Source organism: Alligator mississippiensis, chromosome 5 (genome assembly GCF_030867095.1).
Source record: "Alligator mississippiensis isolate rAllMis1 chromosome 5, rAllMis1, whole genome shotgun sequence".
NCBI lineage: Eukaryota > Metazoa > Chordata > Crocodylia > Alligatoridae > Alligator > Alligator mississippiensis.
In genome coordinates, this window is record NC_081828.1 from 193,189,264 (window position 1) to 193,216,014 (window position 26,751).

Here is a 26,751-nt window from a genome sequence, read left to right on the forward strand (position 1 = left end):
GTGATCCTCCATTTCCCCCTTAATATAAACCCCTGAACAAGAACAAAGTGTCTGGGCAACAGGGCTTAGCCTGATTCCAAATTGGTTTGCTGTTCCCTCTGCTTTATACTCTGACCTCTGCACTCTGCTTGATCTCCTGACTTCCTGACTCTGCTTTTTCCTAGATGCTGCTCTTGGATTGACCTCCTAGCTTCCTGATCTGGCTTGTTTTTGGATTCTGTTCACTACTTCTGACCTTGGTTAGCATCTTGACCCCTGAGTGGCTGCAAACGTGGCCAACCACAACCTGGCATGACACTAGGGTGGTGTTTGTGGGGTGGAAAGGCTCTTGGCCCTTCATTGGAAATCTTGCTCAGACTGGCTGCTTTCCACTGGATGATGTGGGCCAACATGTTTGTCCAGCATTTACTAGGATTCTGTGATAGTCTCCCAGACATAAATCCAATCTAGCTTCACATAGAAAGTGAATGTATTGGGAATGTCACTGAAGATCTTTTTTTATCTCTAGTGTTATAATTCTGCTGCAAATTCTTGGCTCTGGCAAAGCACTGTGCTGCTGTCATGGAAGTATGCTTTCTTCTGCATTTGCTGTGATAAATATTCATAAATCTTTACATTTTGGTGATTCCTTGGGAAGTTGGGGTCCAGACAGGACTAGAAGCAATGGCCTCAAACTACAGCAGAAGAAATTTAAGTTGGAGATAAGGGAGAGTCACCTTTCTGACAATGGGGGTGGTCAAGCATTGTAACAGGCTACCTAGATAAGCGTAGTATCACATCCAGATGAGTCTAATTGTGAGAAGACTGCTTGTAGCAGTATAAGATTATAGGTTCATAGGAAAGTAGGGCCTTGTGAAGGAAGGGACTTTGTGAGTCAGGATCATCCCTGACTAAAACATCCCAGTCAAGTGTCTGTCTAACTTGCTCTAGGAAATTTCCAGGGATGGAGATTCCACAACTTATCTAGGTAGCCTGTTCCAATGCTTGGCCACCCTTCTTGTTAGAAAGGTGACACCCCGTCATCTCCAACCTAAATTTCCTCTGCTGCAGCTTGAGGCCATTGGTTCTAGTCCTGTCCCTTGTGGCCATAGAGAAAAGCCCATCTTCATTCTCTCTATAATCACCCTTAAGGTATTTGAAGACTGTTATCAAATCCTGTCTCAGTCTTCTCTTCTGCAGGCTAAATAACCCTCGTTCTTTCAGCCTTTTTTCATAAGTCATGCTTCCTATGCTTCTGAACATGTTTGTCATTCTCAGCTGGACCCTTTCCAGTCTGACTGTGTCCTTGAAGTGTCAGGACCAAAACTAGATGCGGTACTCCAGGTGAGGCCTTACTAGTGCCTAATAGAGTGGAAAAATCACTTCCTTTGATTTGCAAGTGACATTCCTGGGAATATACTCCAGTATGCTGTTAGTCTTCATTGCAACAAGAGCATGCTGTTGGTTCACATTCAGTTTATGGTCCACTGTAACCCTTATGCCCTTCTCTGCAGTACTGCAGTGTAGCCAGTCATTCCCCTGTCTATATTTGTACATGCAGTTATTTTGTCTGAAGGGCAGGACTTTGTACTTTTTCTTATTGAATTTAATCTGGTAGAAATTCATGTGGACCGTTTTTCCAGTCTGTCCAGGTAATTTTGGATCTTAGGAGGGATAACTTGTTCACCAAATGCAGCAGTAGTTAGGCATGACTAACCCTTGGCAAATCTATGCTGGTTGTTTCAGATTGCCTTACTCTGTGCTTCACAGTAGGTTCCATGAGGACCTGCTCCATCATCTTTCCAGATATTGAGGTCAGACTAACTGGTCTTTCTTCCCTGTTGTAAAAATGTGCACTATATTGGCCTCTTTCCAATCATCTGGGACCTCACCTGACCTTCACAAGTCCTCACTGAGGAAACAGATTGCTATGAAATTACCTCAGCCAGTTTCTTCAGGACCCTAGGGTGCATCCCATCCAGCCATGTCAACTTGAAAACATCTAGTTTTTTAAAGTAATCCATAACCTGTTCTACCATTACTTTCAGCTGTCTGTCTTTTTCCCTGATTTTGTTGCCAGTTGAGCTCATTACCAGGTAGCTATTCCTATTTATGAGGACTGAAATAAATAAGGCATTGCATACTTCAGCCTTTTTTGCTTCATCTGTAACCAGATTGCATTCTGTAGGGGACCTATAGTTTCTTTGGTCTTCCTCTTTCTCTTGATATACTTGTAGAATCCTTTTTTATTACTGGCCAGTATGTATGCAAGAAAGCCAGTCAGTGAAGATGTAAACTGAGATGTCAGTGGGTGAGAGACAGGTTGGGGTAGGGGGTGGTTAGGGGAATGAATGTGGCTGGTACATAGCGGAGAGGTACCTGGGGAGTTGGATGTTAGGCAGGTTATAATGTCTCTATATAATCCAATGTCTATATTTAGTCCATGATTTTTTGTACCCAGGAGGTTGATGAAGTGAAGTTCATCTGTTCGTCTATGAAAGGTGTTTTGTAAATTCCCTTTGAGGATTAGAACTGAGAGATTGGAAAGAGAGTGGTTTTCTTGTGAGAAAAGTTCCCCCATAGATAATTGGGTATTCCTGACTTTGATACCAGGCTCTTGCTTCTTTACTACTCATTCCATTGAGGAAGAGCACACACCAAGTACAGGTGCTTCTTCAGCCTGATAAAGGGTATTTATATCCAAAAGCGTGCAAAGAAGAATTTTTCCAGCTATTTGAGTTTGTCTAATAAAAGATATAAGATTTACCCAAAGAACCTGGTCTGCTTAATTAATTTAACCAACATCTTTGTAAATGCTCATCAAGACTCCACATACATTTGTTCCAGGAGACAAATATTCAATCCTATTAAAGAGATGTATGAGTGTATTTTAATATCTGCCTTTATTTAAACACACACAGCATTATTATAAATGTTCCAGTGAATTTATTTTAAAAAGTTTAAATAGGAGTCTTTTATAATAAAGTCTCATGTAGTCATGAAGAAAACTCAAACAAAATATTGCTTTAGCTAGTGAAATGGTAAGCAGTGAAGTGCATTGCAGTAAAGCTATGCTAAATATTATAATGGTGAAAAAATGTGATTAAAATATTTATATTCTAATAATCTAAATAAAAACAGCTTTAAATTAAAATAAAATGACTTCAAACACTTATAATAAAGCTATAACTAAATTGGTTTATTTAATCAAATATGTATTCATAGTTTAAATTTTAAGGCAAATTATCTGAGTTCATAGGGTTTCAATAGAATATGGATGGATTGTATAAAAACATTTTCTTTTCTCTAAAAGGAAGGTCATGAGGACATGACTACATCGCTACTAGGTTTTTCGTCAATTGCAAAACAGTTAGAAACAACACTTCAGGAACAGAAAGAAGTATGTAATATTAAGATTATACATGAAAGTATAGATTTAATTTTTAAACTTGAACTTGCTTTTACTAAATTTTTATTGGCTTTTTTTGGAGAAATGTTTGAAACGTTGGCTTATTTGCACAATTCTCAATTTTGCAATCTTGGAATTGCCATTGTAATTGCACTGAATCTGGTCATTTAGCATGTGAATACATAAGACTGTGCGGTTCTGTTCCTTTCTTGTTGCCATAAGCTGAAGTTCCAAAGCCATACTTTTACTTCATTGACAGCTACAGTTAATATTTGTTTGGTTCTTTTGGCTAGTTGACAGAGGGTGAGATTTAGATTGCTGCACCTGGTCTGTGAATATTGGATATTTACTGTTCAATAGCAGATCTAGGATTTTGAAAAGGGGTATGTGGTCAGATAAGGCCTTTGGCCTTTGCAGTTGGGCAGAATGAGAAAAGTATTGCTGTCTGCCCACTCGGCTTAGGAAGAGGGGCCAGGCAGTTCAGCTCCAACAGGATCATTAACTGATTTGGGAGATGCTGTGAGCTGTGCACTGGGCTAGTGAAGAGGGGCCGATCATTGTGGCTTTGTCATGATTGGGCCCTTAGGGCATCTTTGCACATGGTCCAGGGTGATGGTGGTGGGGGTCTTTTAATTAAAGTGGCTCTTGGGAGCTGCTCTAATTAAAACGCCTGCAGAGTCTCATGTTATTCAGTGTCTCGCGCTTCAAAATGGCAGCGGAGGTGCTTCAACTAAAGCTAGTTAGACAAGCTTTAGTAAAAGCATTCCTGCCACCATTTTGAAATGTGGGGACACTAAATAAATGTGACACCGAGGCTGCTGGAGCGTTCTAATTGGAATACTCCAGCAGACTTGATTAATAGAGTCTGTTCTAGTGTGTTTTAATTAGAATGCGTCTGAGGCATTGGGCACGTGTATAGGTGCCCTTAGGGCTCATGGATGGCAGGAATAGAGGAGGACTTGAAGCAGTGTGACTGCTCCTCCCGTTCCTGGGGATCCACTCTTGTGGTTGTTCTCGTAGTCTTTGAGCTCGGAGTGTGGGAGATTTGGGAGCAGAAAGTGAGAGGTGTATGGCCCAAATCAAGGGGAAAGAAAGGTCTGCTTCTGCATCAGGGTTCACTGTGACTGCTGATTATACTACTGGCTTGGGCAGGGAGTCTATATATAATGAGCCTGCCTGCTGGGGAGGTGGGGAGAGAAGTGAAGCACCTCTTAAGGGTATCCTGTGATTGCAGCACAGAATGTTTCGGCAGCTGCTGGTCTTAATGTATTATTGGGACCATGTCATCTTTCTGAATAAAGAGAGTTTTTAAAATAAGTTTTCTGCTTTTTATATTTCATTGTAATAAGATATTTTTTTCCCATTACAAGATAATATGTTATGATGAAGTCCGATCGCCTAAAAAGTTAATTGTATTCAAATAAGTAAATTTCTTTAGTCAAATCATCATAAAATTAGTATAATTGTTAAGTGTTTAATTATGTTCTGTGTTAACTTTAGTGATCATCCTTCTGTTTTTCTAGATATTAGAGTCTTTGACTAAGGTAAGAACTTAAATTTTGATTTGCTGTGTAATATTTTATTATTTTCATTCTTTTTTAATTTGAACTTTAATTTGTCAGTGACTGATATGTATTTATATTTTTTTCATGAAGTGGTTTGGAAAGGAAGTCCAGCAGATGGAAGAGGTAATTCTAACATCTACTAACTGTCTCTTTTGGCTTAGCTTTGATTAGCAAGAACTGCAATATATTGTGTCTTAAATACTGGTCTCCACTCTTTCATAAGTAAATATATTAACAATACTGCCTCTGTCACTATGATCAGAGACTTGAGACTTTCCTCTTAAAAAGACACCACAACTTGCTTCTCAGGGAATGCTAATATAAGGATATTTTAGGAAAACATGCTGTGTTGATTGAATTTTGAATAAATTTCCAGGAAAACATTTTAGAACCATTTTTTATTTCTGAAGGCAAGTCTATTTGAAAACTTCTATAGCATATCAGCATTTTGACTTCACTGTGGTTGCATCATCTGATCAACAGTATCTAACAGATAAGAAACGATTGAGAGGATCTTCACTATCATGGCTAATGTGCTATTCTTTTTTGTTCAACATGACCAGACACCAGTTAACTATTTAGTTTAAACATTTGTACTAGGTGAACAGACCTACAAGGTCTATAGAGTTGAAAAATACCGAGCAATTGTGGATGCTGCTTAAATCTATTTACTGTATTTGTGTAAATCTCTACCATTCTAAATGATGATACTTGTTTTTTCTCTATAGTCAAAATACTTTAAACTAGACCCTGCTAATTTATTGTATTTTAAATTGCTACTCCAGCATTTTCAGTGTCTGCTTCTCTTTTAGTTAGGAAAAGATGAACTTTTTCCAGAACTGCAGCTTCCTGTGGCTGATAAGGACATAACAGATAGCATAATTAAACTAACACAACACATCAGAAGTCTTGAAGAACTAAGAAACCGCATTCACCATCTGCCAAAGTCTGTCCAGCCACCTCTAGCCAAACAGTAAGGGAATTATTAAATATTATTAGGCTTACTAATAATGAATAGTGAAAGACAGAAAAAATGTATATTTGAATATGTTCTGTGTTGCATGTGAACATTATTTTTTCCTTGAGTAATTCTCTGTATATTCATTATTACTTGTCTCACACCTCTGAGCTTCAGCTAGAGACTTTTTGCCTTTTCAGCAGTGTCTGTAGAGTATACACAAGTTCCTCTTAATTACCTGGGTAGAAAAGGTGGAACCCTTCTCTCAAGTTCCTACCAGCCTTCAAGCCTAGAGAGACATACTTAAAGCTTCTAGTCAGGAGTAATTTGTGGCCCCTGGGCTTGTCAGGGAGAGGAAGTGGGGTGCCTTTTTCCTGCTCTTTGTTGTTTCTGCCATGTCCTTCCTGGGATGGCCTGATTTCAACATGCACTAGCCACCCAAGATGCTTTTTATACCTGAAGAAAACTCTCATTCCTGACAACTGCTCAATCAGTGTGCCTTTTAAACTAAGAGCTTGAAAAGACAGGGAGAACAAGCTTTAACATTGTCTTCTTGGCAGATATATCATCTCTATATCCAGTCTATGGTTGAGAATCTCACTATGGCACCATTCACTTCCTAACATGGGGAATCAGCACAGAATGTCTTCTCCAGTGCTGGCAAGATGGGCTCTAACTGTTGGTCCTGGTTCAGATCCAATTCCACCCAGGAATAGACCCTTAGAAAGGTCTTTATGGGGGAGATCAGACTCCTGAGACCTCTTGACCCACACAAATGATGGATGAGGTTTATGGGTAATTGGGAGCTTTGACCATAGCGCCAATATCAGGCCCCAGTATTTCTTGCCCATAAGCAATTTCTGTGGAAGCCCAGAGGAGGTTAGAACATGTCATACTATAACTATCTGGTTCCAAGTCCCTGGTTCAAAGTATGAAGGGAAGAAGGAGCATTCCCTTGATGAGTTAGTCAGAGGACATGACTTCTTGATACCCTATCCTGCCAGAGGGCCTGTGACATTACCACAGTTGTCAATTCTGGAGCCAGAGTGCCCAGTCAGCTGACTGTACAGCACCATTCTCCACATCACATCAAAACTGCTCACAGTTAACAACACTTACTTCAGTAGATCTTTCAGTACTGAAGTGCGGCCTGGAAACAGACCTGATGGTAAAGACTGTGATGGCTAATTTGCTGTCCTTTTCTGTTGAACATCAGTGCTTAGCACCATCCTTTGATCACTTTGTATATTCCTCATCAAACTGCCAGCAGGTGGGGTTAATTCTGTGTATTTTTTGGGATACTGTTTTATTATTTTATTTGTTTTTATTGTAAGATGCTCTGAGGTTTCTGGGGAGAGTGGCATATAAATCAAATGAACAAACACTGTATTTTCTTGCATAAAATGCACACATTTTTCCTTGCACCATCTGTGGGAAGTAAAGATATGCATAATATCTGAGAAAAACAGATCCCTAGAGGTCTGGAGATTTGGCAGCAGGGGAGCAGTGACAGCATTAATTGCTGTGGCTCCCAGAGTGACTCAGTGGCTCAGTAAGTCACTGCTTTCCCACTAGCAAATTCTGGGCCCCTGGGGAGCCCCTTGGTTGAGTAACATGGCACCATGCACCAGACTGGGCTAGTGTGTGGGGTTGGTGTGTGGTTGAATTTGCTGCATGGCCCTACTCTAGTGTACCCCACTGTGAAGTCTGAGCCCTAGAGAACCTAAACCTGTACTCCAAGGTAAGATCTTTTTTTCCTCCTTAGGGCCATCCAAAAAAAGGGCATGCCATCAAGAGCATGCTGTATATGAGAAAATATGGTAAATATCCTTTTCAAGTACTAGATCACCATTCTAACAGTGCCCACTTGATGTGTAGACATTCATCCAGAAACTGATGGTATGCAGACAGGCTTACAGACCCCATTGTTTCAAGGAAATGGCCTACAGGGTATCTGACAATGCCAAGCTGGTCAGTTCCTCACATAGGAAGTGTTTCCGATTCACAATGGGAAGACTACTACCAATACCATTTAGCCTTTCCATAGCTCTGTGAGTCCTCAGCTGGGTCCTCTTGATAGTTGCAGTCTATCTCTAGGGATAGGGAAAGCACATTATTTGTACTTTGATGGCTAGTTGCTAAGAGGTTCTTTGGCTGCTCAAGTATCAAGCAACCTATGAAAGACAATGAGCCTATTATAATCTCTGGGGCTTCTCATCAGTCACCAGAAATCAAGTTTGGATCCAGCTTAGAATATTTTGTTCATAGAAGCCTACTTAGATTCAATGTCAGCAAAAGCTTGCCTCCCATAGGAGGAATACCAGACTTGAGCTAAGGTTTCTTCTGGATCTGGCTGTGTATGATTTACCCTCCAGGAGGTGATTCATTTAAATATATAGTCACAGAACCTAAGCTGGTGCTTGTCTCCATAATTTGGCAGAAGGATCTAAGCAATGCATGCAGTGTTATGCCATCCAGTGTCACTTCAGTAACAGATACCTCACTGATGGTCTGGTGAGTTTATTTGGGAGAACTCCAAATACAGGTTCTCTGGTTACTGGAAGCAGTGATGTTTCATATCAGTTGGTTAAGCTCAGAGAGGTGCTGAGAGCTCTCATGGTCTTACTTCTGTTGAATTTGGGGCTGTCAGGTCTAGGTCGTAATAGGCGACTTATGCCAGATCTCTCTCCCTGTGTTGAGATTCTGCCAACCTATGGCAATGGTACATCAGCAACAAAATCCACAGGATGTAGAACATCTACTCAGTCTCTAAATGGCAAACCATTTATAAGTCTAGCTCCTTGCATTGTAAATGGGACTCAGCACTCAGTGTTGTGTTTGTAGAATGGGACCATCTGACCATAAACAAGTGCAGCCAGGGAATACCACTTTTACTTCTGTGGTTTCAGCCATGGTTCTCCCTTGGGTGGATTTAAGACAGAATAATCACAGAGCCTTCTATGTGCACTCCCTCACACCACTAATTCCAACAAGTGAAGTAGGAATGGGGCTTACTCATCTTGATAGCCCCTGAATGCCTGGGACAATTTTCCATTTCTCTAGGGACCCTGCTCTGCTTCTAGACATTAGTATAGGAAGGAGTGAGGGTTCTGCACCCAGATCTCCATTCCTTGTCTCAGTCTAGATTCTGGATGGCTTTCATAGAAAGAGGAAGAATGTTTAGCCCTAGTCAGAGATGTTGTCCACAGCAGGAAGGCTGTGACTAAGTATATGTACCTGGAAAAAGAAGCCAGGTTTTTTTCCTGATGCTGGGTGAAAAATATAAAGTCGATCAATTCTACCATATTAGACATACTAGATTATTGACTGGATTTGAGTCATGCTGACCTTTCTATCATTTTGGTTAAGATCTACCTGGAAGCTATCCTAGCTTTCTACATGCCATGTGTTTTCTTACCTGGAAGCCCTCAGGTCTCTTAAAGTGCTGACCAGGGTCTTTTCTAAGGAAGGGAACAAGTTCCAGAATGGTATCTGAATGTAATTCTTACTTGTATAATAATAGCACCATTTGAACCTATGCCAGTGTGTTCCCTGCTCCATCTTCTACTTCTCCCCCCCTCCCCAGAAGGTTAGTTATAACAGTCTTTTAGACAGTAAAATGAGGCATTTCCTTTTTAAAACAGTGCAACTAAAGAGAAAAAAGGGATGTTTAAAACAAAACCCTTATTTAATAGCTTAAATGTGAAATAGATTTTTTATAGGCTAGCATCAAACATCACATTTGCCCTTGGATAAGTTTTGCCTGTTTGTCCCAGGATAAAAATAACCTGTAATTGCTGTGTGTACACATCACCTTCTAGTCAGGGCTTGGTGAGTGGCTGAATGCAGTGTCACTTTTTCTACCATTGATTTAATACAGTAATCTAGGGATAACTGTATAGATGTACTTTGCAATATGCTTTGATAAGCTGTTACTACCTCTTATCTGGAAAACTTTTAAGAGTTTCTGGTGCTTGCATTTTGTCCTGGGATAAAATAGTTTATCTTGGGATAATAATGCAATGTTTGTTTGCAGCCTTAGTGACTGTTTGCCAACAATCAGTTCAGTCGCTTAAAGTTGTACTGTGGCAGAGTCATTTTAACATCTTTGGGTCCATTTATTGCATCCAATGTACTATGGAGAAAGAAGCAAGTAACTTCATGAAAGCAATTTTTAGTGAGCAGATTCATACTGCTGCATTCTACTTGGGGCCAAAGACTTGATTCCTGTGCCTTTGGAACTGCTGGGCATCTTACCTCAGGATAGAATAAACAACACTTTTTGCTTGAGCAGGTTATTACATCTAGAAATCTGTATCAATTTAGGGATTAAAGTAAAATGATCAGAATGTAGTTACCCCTTATGCCTTCAGTTGCATTAATGTTGATTGCTTTTTTTTTTTTTAATAATAATACTGTTGATTGTTCAGCACACTGTTGAATAGTTTCTGGTGATTCATCTTAGAGATCATTACACTTTAAATATTTATATTGTGCAAACATCCCTTTATAAAATGCTTTAGAATCTCTATGAAAAGTTATAAATTGTGTTTAAAGTTACTGAATTATTAAACCACAGAGATACATGCTTAGAATACAACCACTATTGTAATTTAATTTATGTTGCTACTTTAATAAGCTGTGCAATTTTATATGCAATTATGTTATTTTTTTTTCTTGTTTTAAAAATATATAATGCTAATAAGTAATTTAAAGAATGAATAAAATTTTGAAGCACACAGAGGTTTCAAAGGATCTTTAACTCTGTTCCCTTGTGTAAATCAGTATTTGGCTTATAGCCCAAAATATATGGAATAAAATAATTTTACATGTGCACATTTTTTGTAATAGGGAAAGAGTGGTCCAAAAATGTTAGGCTTATACTCTATTCTTTCAAGATTCTTGTTGAGCTCAATAGGAGTTCCAAAAGTGAAATGAGAATGATATGTAGCCCTAGAATCTAGAAGATATTCCTCAGTTTGCAAGAGTTTTAAGGTAATTTTAGGTGTTTACTATTTGGCTTTCGTTTTTAAGGTAGAGTTGAAATGTTTTAATTTTTGACAGAGAAAAGAAAAGGAAGTCGAACCCAGTAGCAATAGCTCAGAGAGACCCGAAGGCTATCTTAGAAGGTGAGAAAGTTAATTGTCTCCAGAATTTAGAATATGTTAAATTAGTTTGCCAGTGCTTTACATAAGCTACTAAGAAGGCATGAATGTTTGTAAATTGTACTTTGCATAATTATTCTGGAACTTCTAAAAAGTTTTAAAGGATTCTACAATTTAGTTTTGATTAATACTGTTTTTCATTTGTCCAACTATACAGCCTAACTTTACTGACCTCAGAATAAGAGGAGTGGCTAAGAGGAGTGTCAGGGACAATGAATTCATTTTAGTACTCACTAAAAAAAACTCAAGAAGAGCTTTTCTTATCAGAAAATTATTATACTTTTAAAATCAGATATTTCTAGACTTGAAAAAAACACCTCTGATATTCTAAAATGAGTACTTCCCAGCTTTTTCAAGTTTGGATGGCGTTGGTGATCATACTGTTACGTGGATTTCAGGTTTGCTGGTAGATTGGCTACTGATAAGAGTCAAGAGATAGGTTTACAGCCAAACTATTTATTGTTTGTACTCCACAACAGATTTTTCACGTATACCACCTGGGAGACTAAGGAGGGAGTAGAGGGTGACATGCAAATCAGCATCAGGTCTTCTTGGATTTGCTCTAGGTCTCTGGTGTTTTTTCTTTCTCTCTGTAGTTCATGTAGTTTAATATTTACGTATGGTTTATGTACTTTTTTTATTGGTTTATTTGGTTTCTCTCCATCTTACTAAAACTTTGGGAATGGGATTGAACCAGTTCTTCCAGGCTCCCAGAAGATGTCAGTTGTAACATCTGCAGAAGTTCACTATCAGAAACTGTAAGCGCTTTGAAAATGGCCAGGGCTGGAAACATCTTAAACCTGTCAGTTATTCAAGATTGCAATTATCCAACCTAGATCTTGAGCAAGAGACAAAATATAGAGAGCCAGTAAAAGGTTTAAGTGTACTCCTTTCTGGGCTTTGTTTTCAGTGATAGCTGAAACAGCTATAGCACAACAAATGTCAGTGAGTACGTTTACATGAGATACTTCAGGCACAGTAGACTAATTCTACTGTGCATTAGCGTGGCAGGCAAAACCTATGCTGATATGCAGTAGATCTAGTCTACTGTGCATTAATTTCACAAAAGACCATTCGTTTGTGCAAATGCGCAATAGTGCCTATAATGGCGCATTAAGTTAGTACCTCTCATTACAGGTACTAAAGTTAATGCACCATAATTACAGTGCATTAACGACCGTGTAGATGTGCTCGACCTAAACTTTTTACTTAAGACTTGGATAAAAGTGGTCCATGTCCCAAACTTTTATTTCTTGTGACAAGATTATATGTATTCTGATGAAGTTAATAAGCAAGTGCAGTGCTTAAGCAGAATTTAAATAGCTTGATATAGGGTGCTGACTCTTGCTAACAATGTAGGTCAATAAAAGAACCCTGCCAATCTGTCAAAAATAGCATTCCTACATTTGTTTTCCATTGTTTAAATAGTTATCTAAATTGATACTTACTCTTATTGGCATTTTAAAGATTATGAACTTTTAAATACAGCATTATATGAAGTTCATTTTTATGGAGTAGAAATTATTATCCTATTTCAGAGCTTGCAAGAAAACATGGAACTGAGGATGTAATCAGCATGACCCATGTTTTTGAAGATGACCTAGCACCACGTAAGTTTAAGGCGACTACTAAAGTTTTGTTATTATGTGAAAATTGTAGAATGACAAATTAAATTCTACCTATTATGGAAATAACCACCATTGGAATATCAGGAGGATCAGGGAATGTACAGCATAGAAATCTTTGGATTTTTTATCTGAAGAAGACAGGGATGATGGACTAGATTGGAAAATGGCTGAAGCTGATTAGTCTGATTGGATAGTGCTCGAGACAGATTGGGAATTTAGAGACACTTCTGTAGCCCAGGCATGTAGGGATTTCCATTTCTACTTGGGTATTTTCCATTAATATTCCAGTTAAGATGTGTGTGCTATACATTTAAGAATTAATTTTTTTTTTTTTTTTGTCAGCAGTAATCACTGTGGGCTGTATAAATGAGCATGTGGTATAAAGGTGGTTAGTCTCCACTCCATTGCTTCAAACTGGAGCTGCTCTCTGTTCATTTCTTAAACTATACTAGATTCTTGTTTACTTTTTTGTGAATAATATTCCTTTTCCTAGGTCATTTTAGTATAGCTAGCTTACTTGAGCACTCATTGCCAGTACATTTCGCTAAGCTTATTTGTGTACAAATATTCATGGTACTAGAGTTTAGAAATGGTTAATTCTAAATCTTATAGGATTAACATGTAATGGCCATTAGGGACAAGCATTCTTGATGTTTTTTGGGGGGGAATCTCACATTCCTGCAGAATGTCCAAAATATAAATCTTTTTCTAGGAGAGATCCATTACCAAAGGTTCTTATTTGATAAATCCAAGACTGACTGACTTCTGACCCTGCTATCTATCACTCCTATACAAGGGAGTTTCCAAGAGAGCTGTAGTCATAGTATGCTAGATCCAGAGCCCTGTTTGTTAAGGCTTCAGCTGATCATTCAGGGAAGCTGGACAAAAATCTTCTGAACAGAAAGTTTACAGCCTGGAGAAAATTAGAGGCAGGTCCCTGTTAAAAGATGCCCTCAAGAAGGAAAAGGGCAGGCCTATACAAAAGGGGCTTCATGGACCAGCATGACTGTCCAGGTCTTGCAACAGAGGCTTCAGCATTGATGCCTACAAGTCTTCTGGCTTCTCTATTTGTCCTAATGTACTGTTTAGTATTCGCAACCTCCATGGTACTGGGTGGCTTTTAGGTGTTGCAAGAGCCCAGATCTCCACTGCTTTCTACTATGGTCAATATTTTCAATAGATTTCATAGACATTAGGGCTGGAAGGGACCTCAGAAGATCATCGAGTCTAGCACCCTGCCCGAAGGGCAGGAAGTCAGCTGGGGTCATAGGATCCCAGCAAGATAAGCATCCAATTTAATCTTGAAGGTGTTCAATGTAGATGCTTGAACCTCCTCCGATGGCAGGCTATTCCAGACCTTGGGGGCTTGGACAGTAAGGAAATTCTTCCTTATGTCCAGCCTGAAATGGTCTTGCAGGAATTTATAACCGTTCGACCTTGTCATCCTTTGGGGCGCTCTGGTGAATAAACGTTCTCCCAAATACTGGTGGTCACCCCTTATAAACTTACAGGTGGCCACCAGATCACCCCTGAGCCTACGCTTTTCCAAACTAAAGAGCCCCATAGCTCTCAGCATGTTGTCGTAAGGTCTGTTTTCCTGGCCTCTGATCATGTGCGTGGCTCTTCTCTGGACTCTCTCAAGCTTCTCCACATCCTTTTTGAATTGTGGAGCCCAAAACTGGATGCAGTACTCCAGCTGCAGCCTCACCAAGGCCGAATACAACGGGAGAATGACGTCTCGGGATTTGCTTGAGAAGCATCTGTGGACTCAAGCCAGTGTTTTGGTCGCTTTACTAGCTGCAGCATCGCACTGAAGGCTCATGTTCATCTTGTGGTCAATGATGACCCCCAAGTCTCTTTCTTCCATAGTGCTAGCCAGCGTAGCACTGCCAAGCCTATAAGGATGCTGCAGGTTTTTCCGCCCAAGGTGGAGAAGCTTGCATTTTTCAGTGTTAAACACCATCAGGTTCTTGCCTGTCCATTTGCTGAGCCTGTCCAGGTCAGCCTGGATCACCCTCCTGTCTTCAGGTGTGGATGCTTTTCCCCAGAGTTTGGTGTCATCGGCGAACTTGGCCAGTCTGCTTCTGACTCCAATGTCCACATCATTAATGAAGATGTTAAACAATATGGGTCCAAGGACAGAGCCTTGGGGGACCCCACTGGTCACAGGGCGCCATGATGATTGACTTCCATCAATTGCCACCCTCTGAGTCCGACCACGGAGCCAATTTCCCAGCCAGTGGATCGTGGTGGACCCAAGGCCACAATTGGCCAATTTCTATACCAGAGCGCCAGAAGTTCTCAAAGATCTGTGCCAGAGGCTGGGGTATGATGCTCGCCAGCTCCTTGAGTACCCTGGGGTGTAGATTGTCAGGGCCAGCTGACTTGAAGGTGTCCAGACTCTCAAGGTGTTCCTTCACGAGGTCAGCATTGATGGAGGGCAGGGGATCTCCCTCACCTGGACCTCCCTCTCCCGTAGTGGGCCTGGGCATCCCATGGGACTGATAAAAGACGGATGCAAAGTACCCATTTAATAGGTTGGCTTTTTCCTGGGCGTCAGTTGTCCCATCTGGTTCAGTAGGGGTCCAATGTTGGCCTTGCTTTTCCTCCAGCTCCCCACATATCTGAAAAAGGACTTTTTATTGTCCTTGATGCTGGAAGCTAGTTGGGGTTCAGTTGCAGCCTTGGCTTTCCCGGTTTGCTCCCTGCAGGACTGGACCAGTGCAGTACGAGGACTTTCTTTAACTGCAGTACTGTGCATGCCTAGGATTTTGAAACAGGCTTGTCTGCCTTACTGCCTGTGCTGATCCTGTGGAAGGAGAGTACTCCATTTCAATGTAATCAGCATCTGAAAGAATACTGGGAAGAATACTGTACATGTATCAAGAGCAATCCCTCCTGCCTTTCATGGACCACACTAAGATTGCATAGACTCTTATTTTGCTATATTTTATGATGTCTAACATTCTGACCTTTGGGACATTATTCTGACGGCATGCTTATGTGGTCATTTTGAAACCACAAGGGATGATACAGGTAAGAACATCTTCCTGAAATATCACCCACCTATGCTTCTGTTGAACAGCCCGCTCAAGTCCCTTCTCAATGTGAGGAGAATCCACCTCATTTAAGTAGCTTACAGGCATAGTTGGTGGAAGGGGGGGCTAATGGAGCTTAGCCCCACAAGTGCGGGGCAGTGGAAGGGCCACAAGGCAGCCTGGCTGCGGGCTCCTGGTGGCTGCAGCAGGGGTGGGGAGGAGAGCAGGCATAGCAATGAGGGAGGGAGTGGGGATGGGGCTAGGAGAGGAGCAGGCACTACACAGCCAGCGGGGTCGGGGACTGAGGATCCTGCTACACATAGAAGGGGCAGGGGCAGGAGAGGAAGGGATACATAGTGGAAGCACCCATGCTTGGGGCTGTTTTGCACCCCACTCTGCCCTTCCGTCTGCCCCAGCACAGGAGGTGTCTCCAGTGCTAAAACTCCTGCTCCCATGGCTGGAGCACCACCTTATGTGCTGCCCACACCTCCTAGGAGCATGGCTGTTCTCTTGCCCCTGCACAGCAGCCATTCCCGGAGCGGAGCCATGCAGGCAGTGTCTGCTGTGCCTCCTTCCCTCCCAAGGAGGGTAGTTGAAGGGTGAGGTAGTTGTTGCACATGAAGGCAAAGGGGTGGGGGAGAAACAGGACAAGTTTGGTGGCTTATACAGGGACTGAACCTATGACCTTGGCATTATTAGCACCACACTACAACCAGCAGAGCTAACTGGCTACCTGCCAAACTCCACTGAGTTGAGCACTTGTTGAAATGCACATGGCACCTACCTCCAGGTCCAGCAGTCTGGACCCACTGCCAGTACAAATGTGGGCAGAGCGAGCAGCCTGCTTGGCCATGGGGCAGCCCTGCATGTGGGGCTGGGGCTAGGTGTATGGAGCTGGGCGGATGGGAGGGAGGATTTGGTTGCTGCCTTGGCTTCACCCAGCTCCTGCCAGTGGGACACGGGGGAAGCGGAGGAGCCAGGTCTGCAGTGCTGCTGGCACCAGCATCAGGGCAAGGGGCTGCTTCCCTTCTCTGCCCTCTCGTGGCTTAGTTCCCTGCCCCCCCCCCCCCCCCCCCCAGCTCTTTCCCTTCACCCTGCAGCTTCCCTCGCAAACTTACCTGCTGGAGGGGAGGGGGCATGCACGCACATGTGCACACATGTTCAGACTCCCCCCCCCCCCATTTTTTTTTCTTCTTCCACCTATGCTTACCAGGACCCTGTAGTCATTTCTTGCTCTCTAGAGAAGGCTGTAGTTTCAGTTGTCTCGCCACACTTGAATATTTTTATACTGTTTCTGGACCTTCTTAAAAGGACAGCTGATTTCTTTCAGTTACCTCCTGAAGAGACTCAAGAACCATCTTGCATGCTAAGATACGTTATACATTGTTCTACTTCTGGGAAAATATACCTCTTAACTAATGCAGTTAATGGGTACTCAAATAGCTTGATAGACTTCTTCCAGAAATACCAAAGGAAAGGCCTTCCAATGCAGGTAAATTTTTTCTACTAACATGGTACTGGCCACCAATGAGTACCAAAGTGATGATGAAAGGAAGTGAGCCAAAATTTTGAGATTTGTTTGGTCACAAGGAATGTCTTTTAGCAGGCTTGCAAGATACCAGGTCTTATTGGCATACCATGATTTTATGAATTAAGAAAACATCCTGGCATTTGTAGATAAATGGTTGTTTGATAGTAAAGGGAAGTTCTCTGTGTTCACTACCAAAGGCCTAGCATCCAAGACTACTTTTCAAGTTGCACTGTATGCAGCCAACATTGCCTCTAGATCTGTGGCTTTAGTGGTGTGGCAATGAGAAGATGACTTCAAAGGGCTGATTTTGCAGAGGAGGTCAGTGTACTGAGGTAGATTTAGGAATATTTGTTTAGGAGGTCCTTTCCAGTCCTGAGTCCAGTTCTTTGCATTCATCAGCAACCTTTTGTCCAAAAGAGTCTGCGATACCCATTTTTACATAATTCCTTAGAACTTGGAAGCTGGTTGCAACTCTTGCCTTTCAGGATGTTTGTTATATTCTCTGTTAATGTATTTGGTCTGAAAAAAATATGGAAAAATCCAAGTTAATGCCATTTTAAAAGGTGAATCTTGTAAGGGCAATCAAAGCCATTGCTTCAGAACATAGAACTGGAAGCTGAAAGATTTTACTTTCACCTGTCAGATCCAAGAATAACTAGATGCTGCCATTATTAGGTATCTATATCTGGGAATTTAAAATCTCTCATAAAGCCACAACTGCAAGTAATACTTATCCTTCTAATAGCATTAGATATTTTTGTTTATATTCAAATCCAAACCTATGGCAGATTCTTAGCTCTATCCCAGTGAATTTTTTTGTGGTCTCTAACAGCATGCTTGGAGGCCTGAGGTGACCACTCTAGACTCTGCTTTGTGGTTTGTCATTGCCCTTTAAGAGCCACTACCTTCTAAGAATCTGCACTCTACATCCTCTTGTTTTGCCAGCAGCTCCTGAGCTTGAAATTGTCTACACAGCTTTCCCCCCGTATCAAGTCTGCAACTGTCTGTCTTAACCCCGTTATTTTCAGCTTGATCTACTTTTCCATAAATTCTGTCAGATCACACATTGTATATAAATAACTTATTTCAGGGGTAATATGCAGATGACAGCTTCTATATCCTGTCATCTTAATTTTCTTTTCAGTTATTCATATAATCTCTTGTTGTATCATTCACCATTATCTTTTCTTCCTTGTCCTTGCCATAAAAGCAACAAAACCACATGCACCTTCCCCTCCAAACCTCTGGGGAAATTCTTGTTTACTGATTCCTATTTGCTGGGTTTATTTAAATTATGACAGATAAGAGAACATGTCTACTCTAGTAGATAGAATCCATTCTAAACACTGGAGAAAACTTGTCTGTGTTCTCAGGCATACAGCTTCACACATGGGCAGATATGGGGAGAGGCAGAGGTATGCCTCTTTGCCACTGCTGGCTCTCTCCTTTCTGAAATGGTGGAAAGAACTCAACAATGTTTGCAAGGGAGCATTTTTCATACTTTTTCAGTCTAAGATGCTAATAACAGAATTCAAACCTTGATTGCTATAAGGACTGCTTCAGGGAAAGAATGAACAATGAAATAATTAACAACACACACCACCATAACAACCTCTCCCTCTCAGAGAGAAGTACCATAGAATCCCTAAGATCAAACCACCAAATAATAATAAAACCAGCAGATGAAGGAGGACCTATCGTTATCCTTAATTGTGAAGACTACATAAAAGAAGCCAACAGACATCTCTCTGATACCACCTACTATAAAATCCACAAACAAGGGAACCCTGGCAGACCTATAATATCTAATCTCACTGACAAAATATTAGATTTCATCGAATCGATCCTAAAACCTCTTGTCACCCAAAGAGCAAGTTTTATCCAAGATGCAACAGACTTTCTACGAAAACTTAGACATAGACCACCCTCCTAGCCACCATGGACGTTACCAGATTATATACTAACATCCCACACCAGGATGGCATTCAAGACTGCCTTACATATCTGCAAGAATGATATTGCAACTCAGAGTACAGACCCAAAATTATTACTGAACTTATACACTTCATCCTCGCACACAACAACTTCACTTCCAATAACCAACACATCCTCCAGACCATGGGCACAGCTATGGGCACCAAACTGGCCCCACAGTGTGCCAACCTTTTCATGAGCCACCTGAAAGAATTTCCTCAAGGACTGAACCATCAAACCCTTGCTATACTTAAGATATATCAATGACATCTTTGTTGTTTGGACTGAAAACCTGCAATCGGATTGATTTCTATCAGAAACTCAACATGCAGCAGCTCTCCATCAGATTATCTCTGGAATACTCCAACACCAACATTCACTTTTTAGACAGGATGGTCACTATCCAGAATGGTACAATACAGATCACCATATACAAGAAACCCACAGACCAACATGCGTATCTGCACAGAACCAGCAATCATCCTAAACACACCAAGAAAGCTGTAATGTATAGCCAAGCCCTCTGATACTAGCAAATTTACACTGAGGAGAACACCTGTGATCACCACCTCCCAGATCTCAAAAGGTCTTTCACTCAACAAGAACAGTCTTGCAGAGAGCTAGATCATGCCTTTGAAAGAGCCACCCGGATACCGAATGAAGAACTATTGCCATACAGAAGAAACCACCCCCATGAATTGCATACAACTACTTATGACATAGTTTCATAGTATCATAGTAGCTAGGGTTAGGAGAAGATCATCTAGCCTGACCCCCTGCCACAGGCAGGAATGAATGCTGGGTTCACAAGACCCCAGACAGGTGATCATCCAACCTCCTCTTGAATATGCCCAAGGTAGGGGTGAGGACCACTTCCCTGGGAAGTTGGTTCCAGATTTTGGCCGCCCTAACTGTAAAATATTGCCTTCTGATCTCCAGCCTAAACCTATTCTCCATCATCTTATGGCCATTGTTCCTCATCACCCGAGGTGGTGCTGGGGAGAAAAGAGCTCTGCCTATTTGCTGTTGATCCCCCCTGATGAGCTTGTAGGCAGCTTCCAAGTCCCCCTTCAGCCTCCTCTTGCTGAGGCTGTTCAGGTCCTTCAGTCTCTCCTCATAGGGCCTGTCCTGCTGCCCTCTCACCAAGCGGGTGGCCCTCCTCTGAACCCTCTCCAGGCTGGCCACTTCCCTTTTGAAGTGTGGTGCCCAGTACTGGACGCAGTACTCCAACTGCGGCCTGACCAAAGTTGCATAGAGGGGGAGTATCACCTCTCTGGACCAGCTTGAGGTGCACCTTTGGATGCATGACAAGGTATGGCTGGCCTTGTTGGCATTGTCTGGCATTGGCGACTCATGTTCATTTTGGAGTCAATAATGACTCCAAGATCCCTTTCCGCCTCTGTGCTTTCAAGAAGGGAATTCCCCAGCCTGTATATATGCTGTGGATTCCTTCTTCCAAGGTGCAGCACCCTGCATTTGTCTACGTTGAACCCCATCGTGTTCTCGTCTGCCCACTTTTGTAGTCTGTCTAAATCTAGTTGCAGCCTAACCTCATACTGGTGAACAAGTTAAGAGGCTGTGACTTGGATGACTACACAGTCCGGTGGGTGGCAAATTGGCTGGAGGGTCGCACCCAGAGAGTCGTGGTGGATGGGTCGGTTTCGACCTGGAAGGGTGTGGGCAGTGGGGTCCCGCAGGGTTCGGTCCTTGGACCGATACTCTTTAATGTCTTCATCAGTGACTTGGACGAGGGAGTCAAATGTACTCTGTCCAAGTTTGCAGATGACACAAAGCTATGGGGAGATGTAGACGCGCCGGAGGGCAGGGAACAGCTGCAAGCAGATCTGGACAGGTTGGACAAGTGGGCAGAAAACAACAGGATGCAGTTCAACAAGGAGAAATGCAAAGTGCTGCACCTAGGGAGGAAAAATGTCCAGCACACCTACAGCCTAGGGAATGACCTGCTGGGTGGCACAGAAGTGGAAAGGGATCTTGGAGTCCTAGTGGACTCCAAGATGAACATGAGTCAGCAGTGTGACGAAGCCATCAAAAAAGCCAATGGCACTTTATTGTGCATCAGCAGATGCATGACGAATAGATCCAAGGAGGTGATACTTCCCCTCTATCGGGCTCTGGTCAGACCGCAGTTGGAGTACTGCGTGCAATTCTGGGCGCCGCAATTCAAGAGGGATGCGGATAACCTGGAAAGGGTCCAGAGAAGGGCCACTCGTATGGTTAAGGGCCTGCAGTCCAAGCCCTACGAGGAGAGACTAGAGAAACTGGACCTTTTCAGCCTCCGCAAGAGAAGGTTGAGAGGCGACCTTGTGGCTGCCTATAAGTTCATCACGGGGGCACAGAAGGGAGTTGGTGAGTATTTATTCACCAAGGCGCCCCCGGGGGTTACAAGAAACAATGGCCACAAGCTAGCAGAGAGCAGATTTAGATTGGACATTAGGAAGAACTTCTTCACAGTTCGAGTGGCCAAGGTCTGGAACGGGCTCCCAAGGGAGGTGGTGCTCTCCCCTACCCTGGGGGTCTTCAAGAGGAGGTTAGATGAGCATCTAGCTGGGGTCATCTAGACCCAGCACTCTTCCCTGCTTATGCAGGGGGTCAGACTCGATGATCTATTGAGGTCCCTTCCGATCCTAACATCTATGAATCTATGAACTCTCCCTTGAAGTGTGTCCACCTCGCCCCACATCTTAGTGTCATCAGCAAACTTGGACAGCGTGCTTTCCACCCCCTCATCCAAATCACTGATGAAGATGTTAAACAGTGTGGGCCTGAGGACCGAGCCCTGGGGTACCCCACTGCTTACATCTCGCCAGGTTGAGTACAGTCCATCCACCACTACTCTCTGGGTGCACCCCATCAGCCAATTTTTTACCCATCCAACTGTGCAGGCATCAATGCCACAGTCACTTAATTTATTGATGAGGATGGGGTAAGAGACAGTGTCAAAGGCCTTCTTAAAGTCTAGAAAGACTATGTCCATGGTGACACCATCATCCAAGGATTTAGTTACTTGGTCGTAAAAGGCAATCAGGTTTGTCAGGCAGGACCTGCCTTTGGTGAAGCCATGCTGATTGCCCGTGAGCATGATCTCCCCTGCAGGCCCCCCACAGATATGCTCCTTGATGATCCTCTCCAAGAGCTTCCCGAGCACCGAGGTGAGGCTTACAGGCCTATAATTACTTGGGTCCTCCTTCCTCCCCTTCTTAAAAATAGGGACCACATTAGCCAGTTTCCAGTTCCCTGGCATCTGGCCAGATGACCACGAATGCTCATACAGCCAGGCCAAAGGCTCCGCGATGACCCCTGCCAGCTCCCTCAACACCCTTGGGTGGAAGGCATCTGGACCTGCAGATTTAAAAATGTCTAGCCCTTCCAGAAGATCCCTAACTACATCTGCACTGACTGAAGGCTTGATAGAGCTATCTCCAAGATTGTCCCTGTCTCTGGTAGGTGTGATATCCTGGTCCCTGTTCAGGAAAACAGAGGCAAAGAAACTGTTAAAAATAAAAGCTTTCTTGTCTGGCGTGGCCACCAGATTACTGTTTGTGTCTTGCAGGGGCCCTACATTGCCTGGTGCCCTCTTTTTGCTCCCAATGTACTTGAAAAAGGACTTTTTGTTGTCCTTAATCCTGGACGCTAGCCTGAGTTCCATCTCTGCCTTGGCCTTCCTAATAGCCCTCCTACACTCCCGGGTGGAGGAGGAGTACTCCTCCTTGGTGATAGTTCCTCCCTTCCACTGGTTGTACGCCTCCCTTTTAGTCCTCAGGCATTGCTGAATGCCCTTGCTGAGCCAAGGGGGTTTCTGAGCGCTCTTACCCCCTTTGCTTCTCTCAGGGACTGTTATCCTTTGGGCCTGGAGGATTGTCCCCTTAAGGTACGACATATCATCCCTCCTTGGAACCTATACAGAAAATCCTCAGAACATTGCAACCCATACTAGAAGGAGACCCAAGTCTCAAAGAGATCTTCCCAGAACCACCATCCTATCCTTTAAGCAAGCACTGAACCTTGCCAGCCTCATCACCAGAAGTAAACTTGCTATGGCCCAAAACACACTGAATGGATCCAGACCATGCTGGGACAAGACATGTAAAACCTGCCAACACATCTCCACTATACCCCACAGCAGAAACATCAACATTCCTGGATCTTACACCTGCACCTCCAGAAATGTAATATAGCTCATCTAGTGCACCAAATGCCTTGATGGAAAATATGTAGGAAAAACCAAACAACAACCATGCACCAGAATGACCACACATTGTAAATCTATCGAAGACAAGAATATCCAATTACCTGTGGAGACACACTTCTCACAAGAGAACCCGTTCTCCAATCTCTCAATTATATTTTCAAAGGTAATTTACAAAATACCTTTCACAGACAAGCCTATCAACTCCACTTCATCAGTCTACTGGATACAAAAAATCATGGACTAAATATAGACATTGGATTTATGACGCATTATAACCTGACTAACATCTGAGTCCCCAGGTGAACCCTCCACTTTTTACCAGCTATTCTCATTCCCTCTTCCCGTCCACCCTCCTATTTCTCATCCTTTGACTACAGCTACATTCATTCCCTTCCCCCCAACACCTGTCCCTTGCCCATTGACTACCTCAATTTACATTTTCACTGACTAGCTTTCTTGCATACATATTGGCTTCTGGATGCTTTACCACTTGACCCAGGAAGAGCACAGATGCTTCCTCAGCCTGATGAAGGGCATTTGTGCCTGAAAGTTTGCTAAGAAGAATTTTTCCAACTATTTGAGTTTGTCTAATAAAAGATACCGGATTTACCAAAAAGAAACTTGTTTGCCAATAACAGAAATAAGCACACAAGACTTGCCTACTGCCACAGAATCTTTGAACTCTCCAGGAAATGCAGTTGCATATAAAAATTTACTTGTACTCTGGACATAATATAGAACTTTGGATATATTTTTACCATACATTCAAGTTAATTCCAAGACATAGACAACACAGTGGCCCTATTTGATAAACACTGCTTATAAAAAGAATCTTCCCTATTTTAATCAAGAAGCATTCCCATTATAATAATCAAGAAGTATATTCAGCACCTGATCTCTTTCTTCATAGTTTACTTACCTGGTCTGCAGAACAGTTTGGTGGACAAGCTAACAAAGCATTTCTCCAATTATGATAGGGTGAGACATTTTCTTGGAACAGGTCTTCTTAGAGGACAACCCTATCTGAGGCAAACAAGCGTCAGGCTTCTAGATCCAGAGGAGGAAAGTCTTGATCTTACTGCTGAAGACCTAAGTGAACACACATCCCTTGACTTACCAGAATTGCAAGATTAGATAGGAGTCACCAGAATCATCTAAATGTTATCAACATGGCCAAGAATTGTAATTTTTAAAAATATTAAATCTGTCTATTTACTTGCCAAGGACGTTACCTCCCCTTGTAGTCCTATTGGTAAAATCATTAAGGGAAGAGATTTGCTCATTACTAGAATCCCTCTGTTTCAAGACCAGGCTGTTGAGTTTGAAAAAATCCTGGTCTGTAGTTGTACAAGACATTTTAGTCCACTCTAGGAAATATTTCCCAAGACAATGCGCTGGAATGGGTGAAACTTACATGAGTGCGATTGATGTTACATCAGAGTAAAAAAAAACAACAAAATGTTTTCAGACCAATGATGCAAATCCATAAACCAGGGAAATTGCCCAATTTGGTATAAAAATTTCCTCTACTTTTTTCAGGGTTAAATGATATTGGTGTAATGTATACTGGTTTATGTTTTACCTGTCTACATCCATCCCAAAATAGTCCTTTGCTATAGCAAACAGACTATATTACCTTTTGCCACCTAGTTGTGAGGCATACTACCTAGTTGTGTGGGCTACTCTAGGATAGTTGCATACTGTATCTTTGTGATTTCAGTGCAGTTTATATCAGTACACAAAACTGGTGGAATTTATATCTGGGTAGCCCAAGCCAAAAGTTACTTAGGTAAATGGACAAGGTTTTCCTTTTGTTGTCTGTCTGCTGTTTCTGTGCATCACACTTCTAAAGAGAGGCTTATGATTTTTTTCTTATCTGACAAAATGTTTTCCCTAAAGAACTGGTCTCTCTTTGGGACCTTAATTGTGTTTTCTACCTTTGAACCCATATCAATAAGCTCCTTGTTACATCTTTACATGAAAACTACTAGGGGTGCATCGATAGAGATTTTTGGGGCCGATACTAATTGCTGATTTGTTCGTCCGGCGGCTCCTGCAGCTCATTCAGGAGGGTATGGGGAGGGGGACTTTGTGGGGCTCTTCCTGTCCTGCCTAGCCCCATGCAGATCTGGGGGCACACCACCCCCCACTGTTCCCTCCTGGACAAGTAGCACGCAGTGGTGGGAGCCGCCCCCCCTCCTCCCCCTGGATGAGCTGCCGCTCCATCCTGCACCTGCCCCACCTTGGCTGGGCAGCACTTGCCCCAGTCCCTGCCCCAGACCCACTCCTCCCTCACTGCGGAGGGTGTTGATATGCTGCCCCACACCCCTTTCCTCCCCTCTCCCCTTCCACCACACTAGACTTACCACCTGCACGCAGCTCTCCAAGCTGTCGGGCTATGCTCTTCGCTGCCTGCGTGCTGCTCTGTGGCTGTGCATGTGCACAGGCATTTATCAGCCACATCAGGCCAATTTCCGATGCGATCAATTTCCTTTATATTGATGCTGGTCTGATATCAGACCAATGTATCAGTGCACCTCTAAAAACTACATTTTTAATTGCTGTTGTATCAGCAAGATGACTGCTGTAAGTTAGGTTCTGATTTTTATCCAGACAAGGTATTTCTGAGAACCCACTTGATGTTTCACTTCAAAGTTGTTCACAAATTCTCATTTGAACAAAGCATTTAATTTACCCATACTTTTCCCTCACATCTCCCTCTTTCAAGAATGGAATTAATATTTTACTTGCAAAGTATGGAGTTTAAAGTCTTTTGGACATCCATATTAAAAAAGTGACTCGGGTATAGCAAAGATGAACTTTTGGGCATGCAAATCTTGGGCTCTTGGTTCCAGAACCAGAATCTACAAAGATGAGTTAGGATGCCTACATTTACTGGACTTTAAATGGAGAGATTTAGGCTGCAGACATAGGACACATTTTACTCCAAAGACATTTAACACAGACATTTTACTTCTCAAGAAAGTAACTTGGTAGTATTGAGTTGGGTGCACAACCAGATCTCCCAAGCTGCCTGCCTGAAGTTAGTGTTGTTAGAACACCTGGCCACTAGGCGGTGAGAGAATCCATTAGCCTTGAACAAATGGCTACTCAGGGGTGAAATTACAGTGGTAACAGATACATGACATGTATACTACAGATGAGGATCTCTCCTGGAGTAAAGAGTGCAGATTAGAAGGAGCATGCTTCTATAGTCTATAGATATAGACACTTCTGTGGGAGCAGGGAATCCCTGGGTTTTGTTTCTTGCTGCCTGGGCTGTTTTTTCATTAC

At 42.5% G+C, this 26,751-nt stretch overlaps 1 protein-coding gene across 1 annotated transcript in view; it reads left to right on the plus strand.

Annotated features, from left to right (window-relative positions):
* CCDC7 (coiled-coil domain containing 7) overlaps positions 1-26,751 on the plus strand; it is a 213,810-nt gene that overhangs the window by 55,540 nt on the left and 131,519 nt on the right. Inside the window, exons 4-9 of the mRNA XM_059729133.1 lie at positions 3,293-3,379; positions 4,912-4,932; positions 5,044-5,076; positions 5,766-5,926; positions 10,976-11,040; positions 12,615-12,686. Of these exons, the coding sequence (XP_059585116.1) occupies positions 3,293-3,379; positions 4,912-4,932; positions 5,044-5,076; positions 5,766-5,926; positions 10,976-11,040; positions 12,615-12,686 (439 nt within the window). The remainder of the gene's footprint in view (positions 1-3,292; positions 3,380-4,911; positions 4,933-5,043; positions 5,077-5,765; positions 5,927-10,975; positions 11,041-12,614; positions 12,687-26,751) is intronic.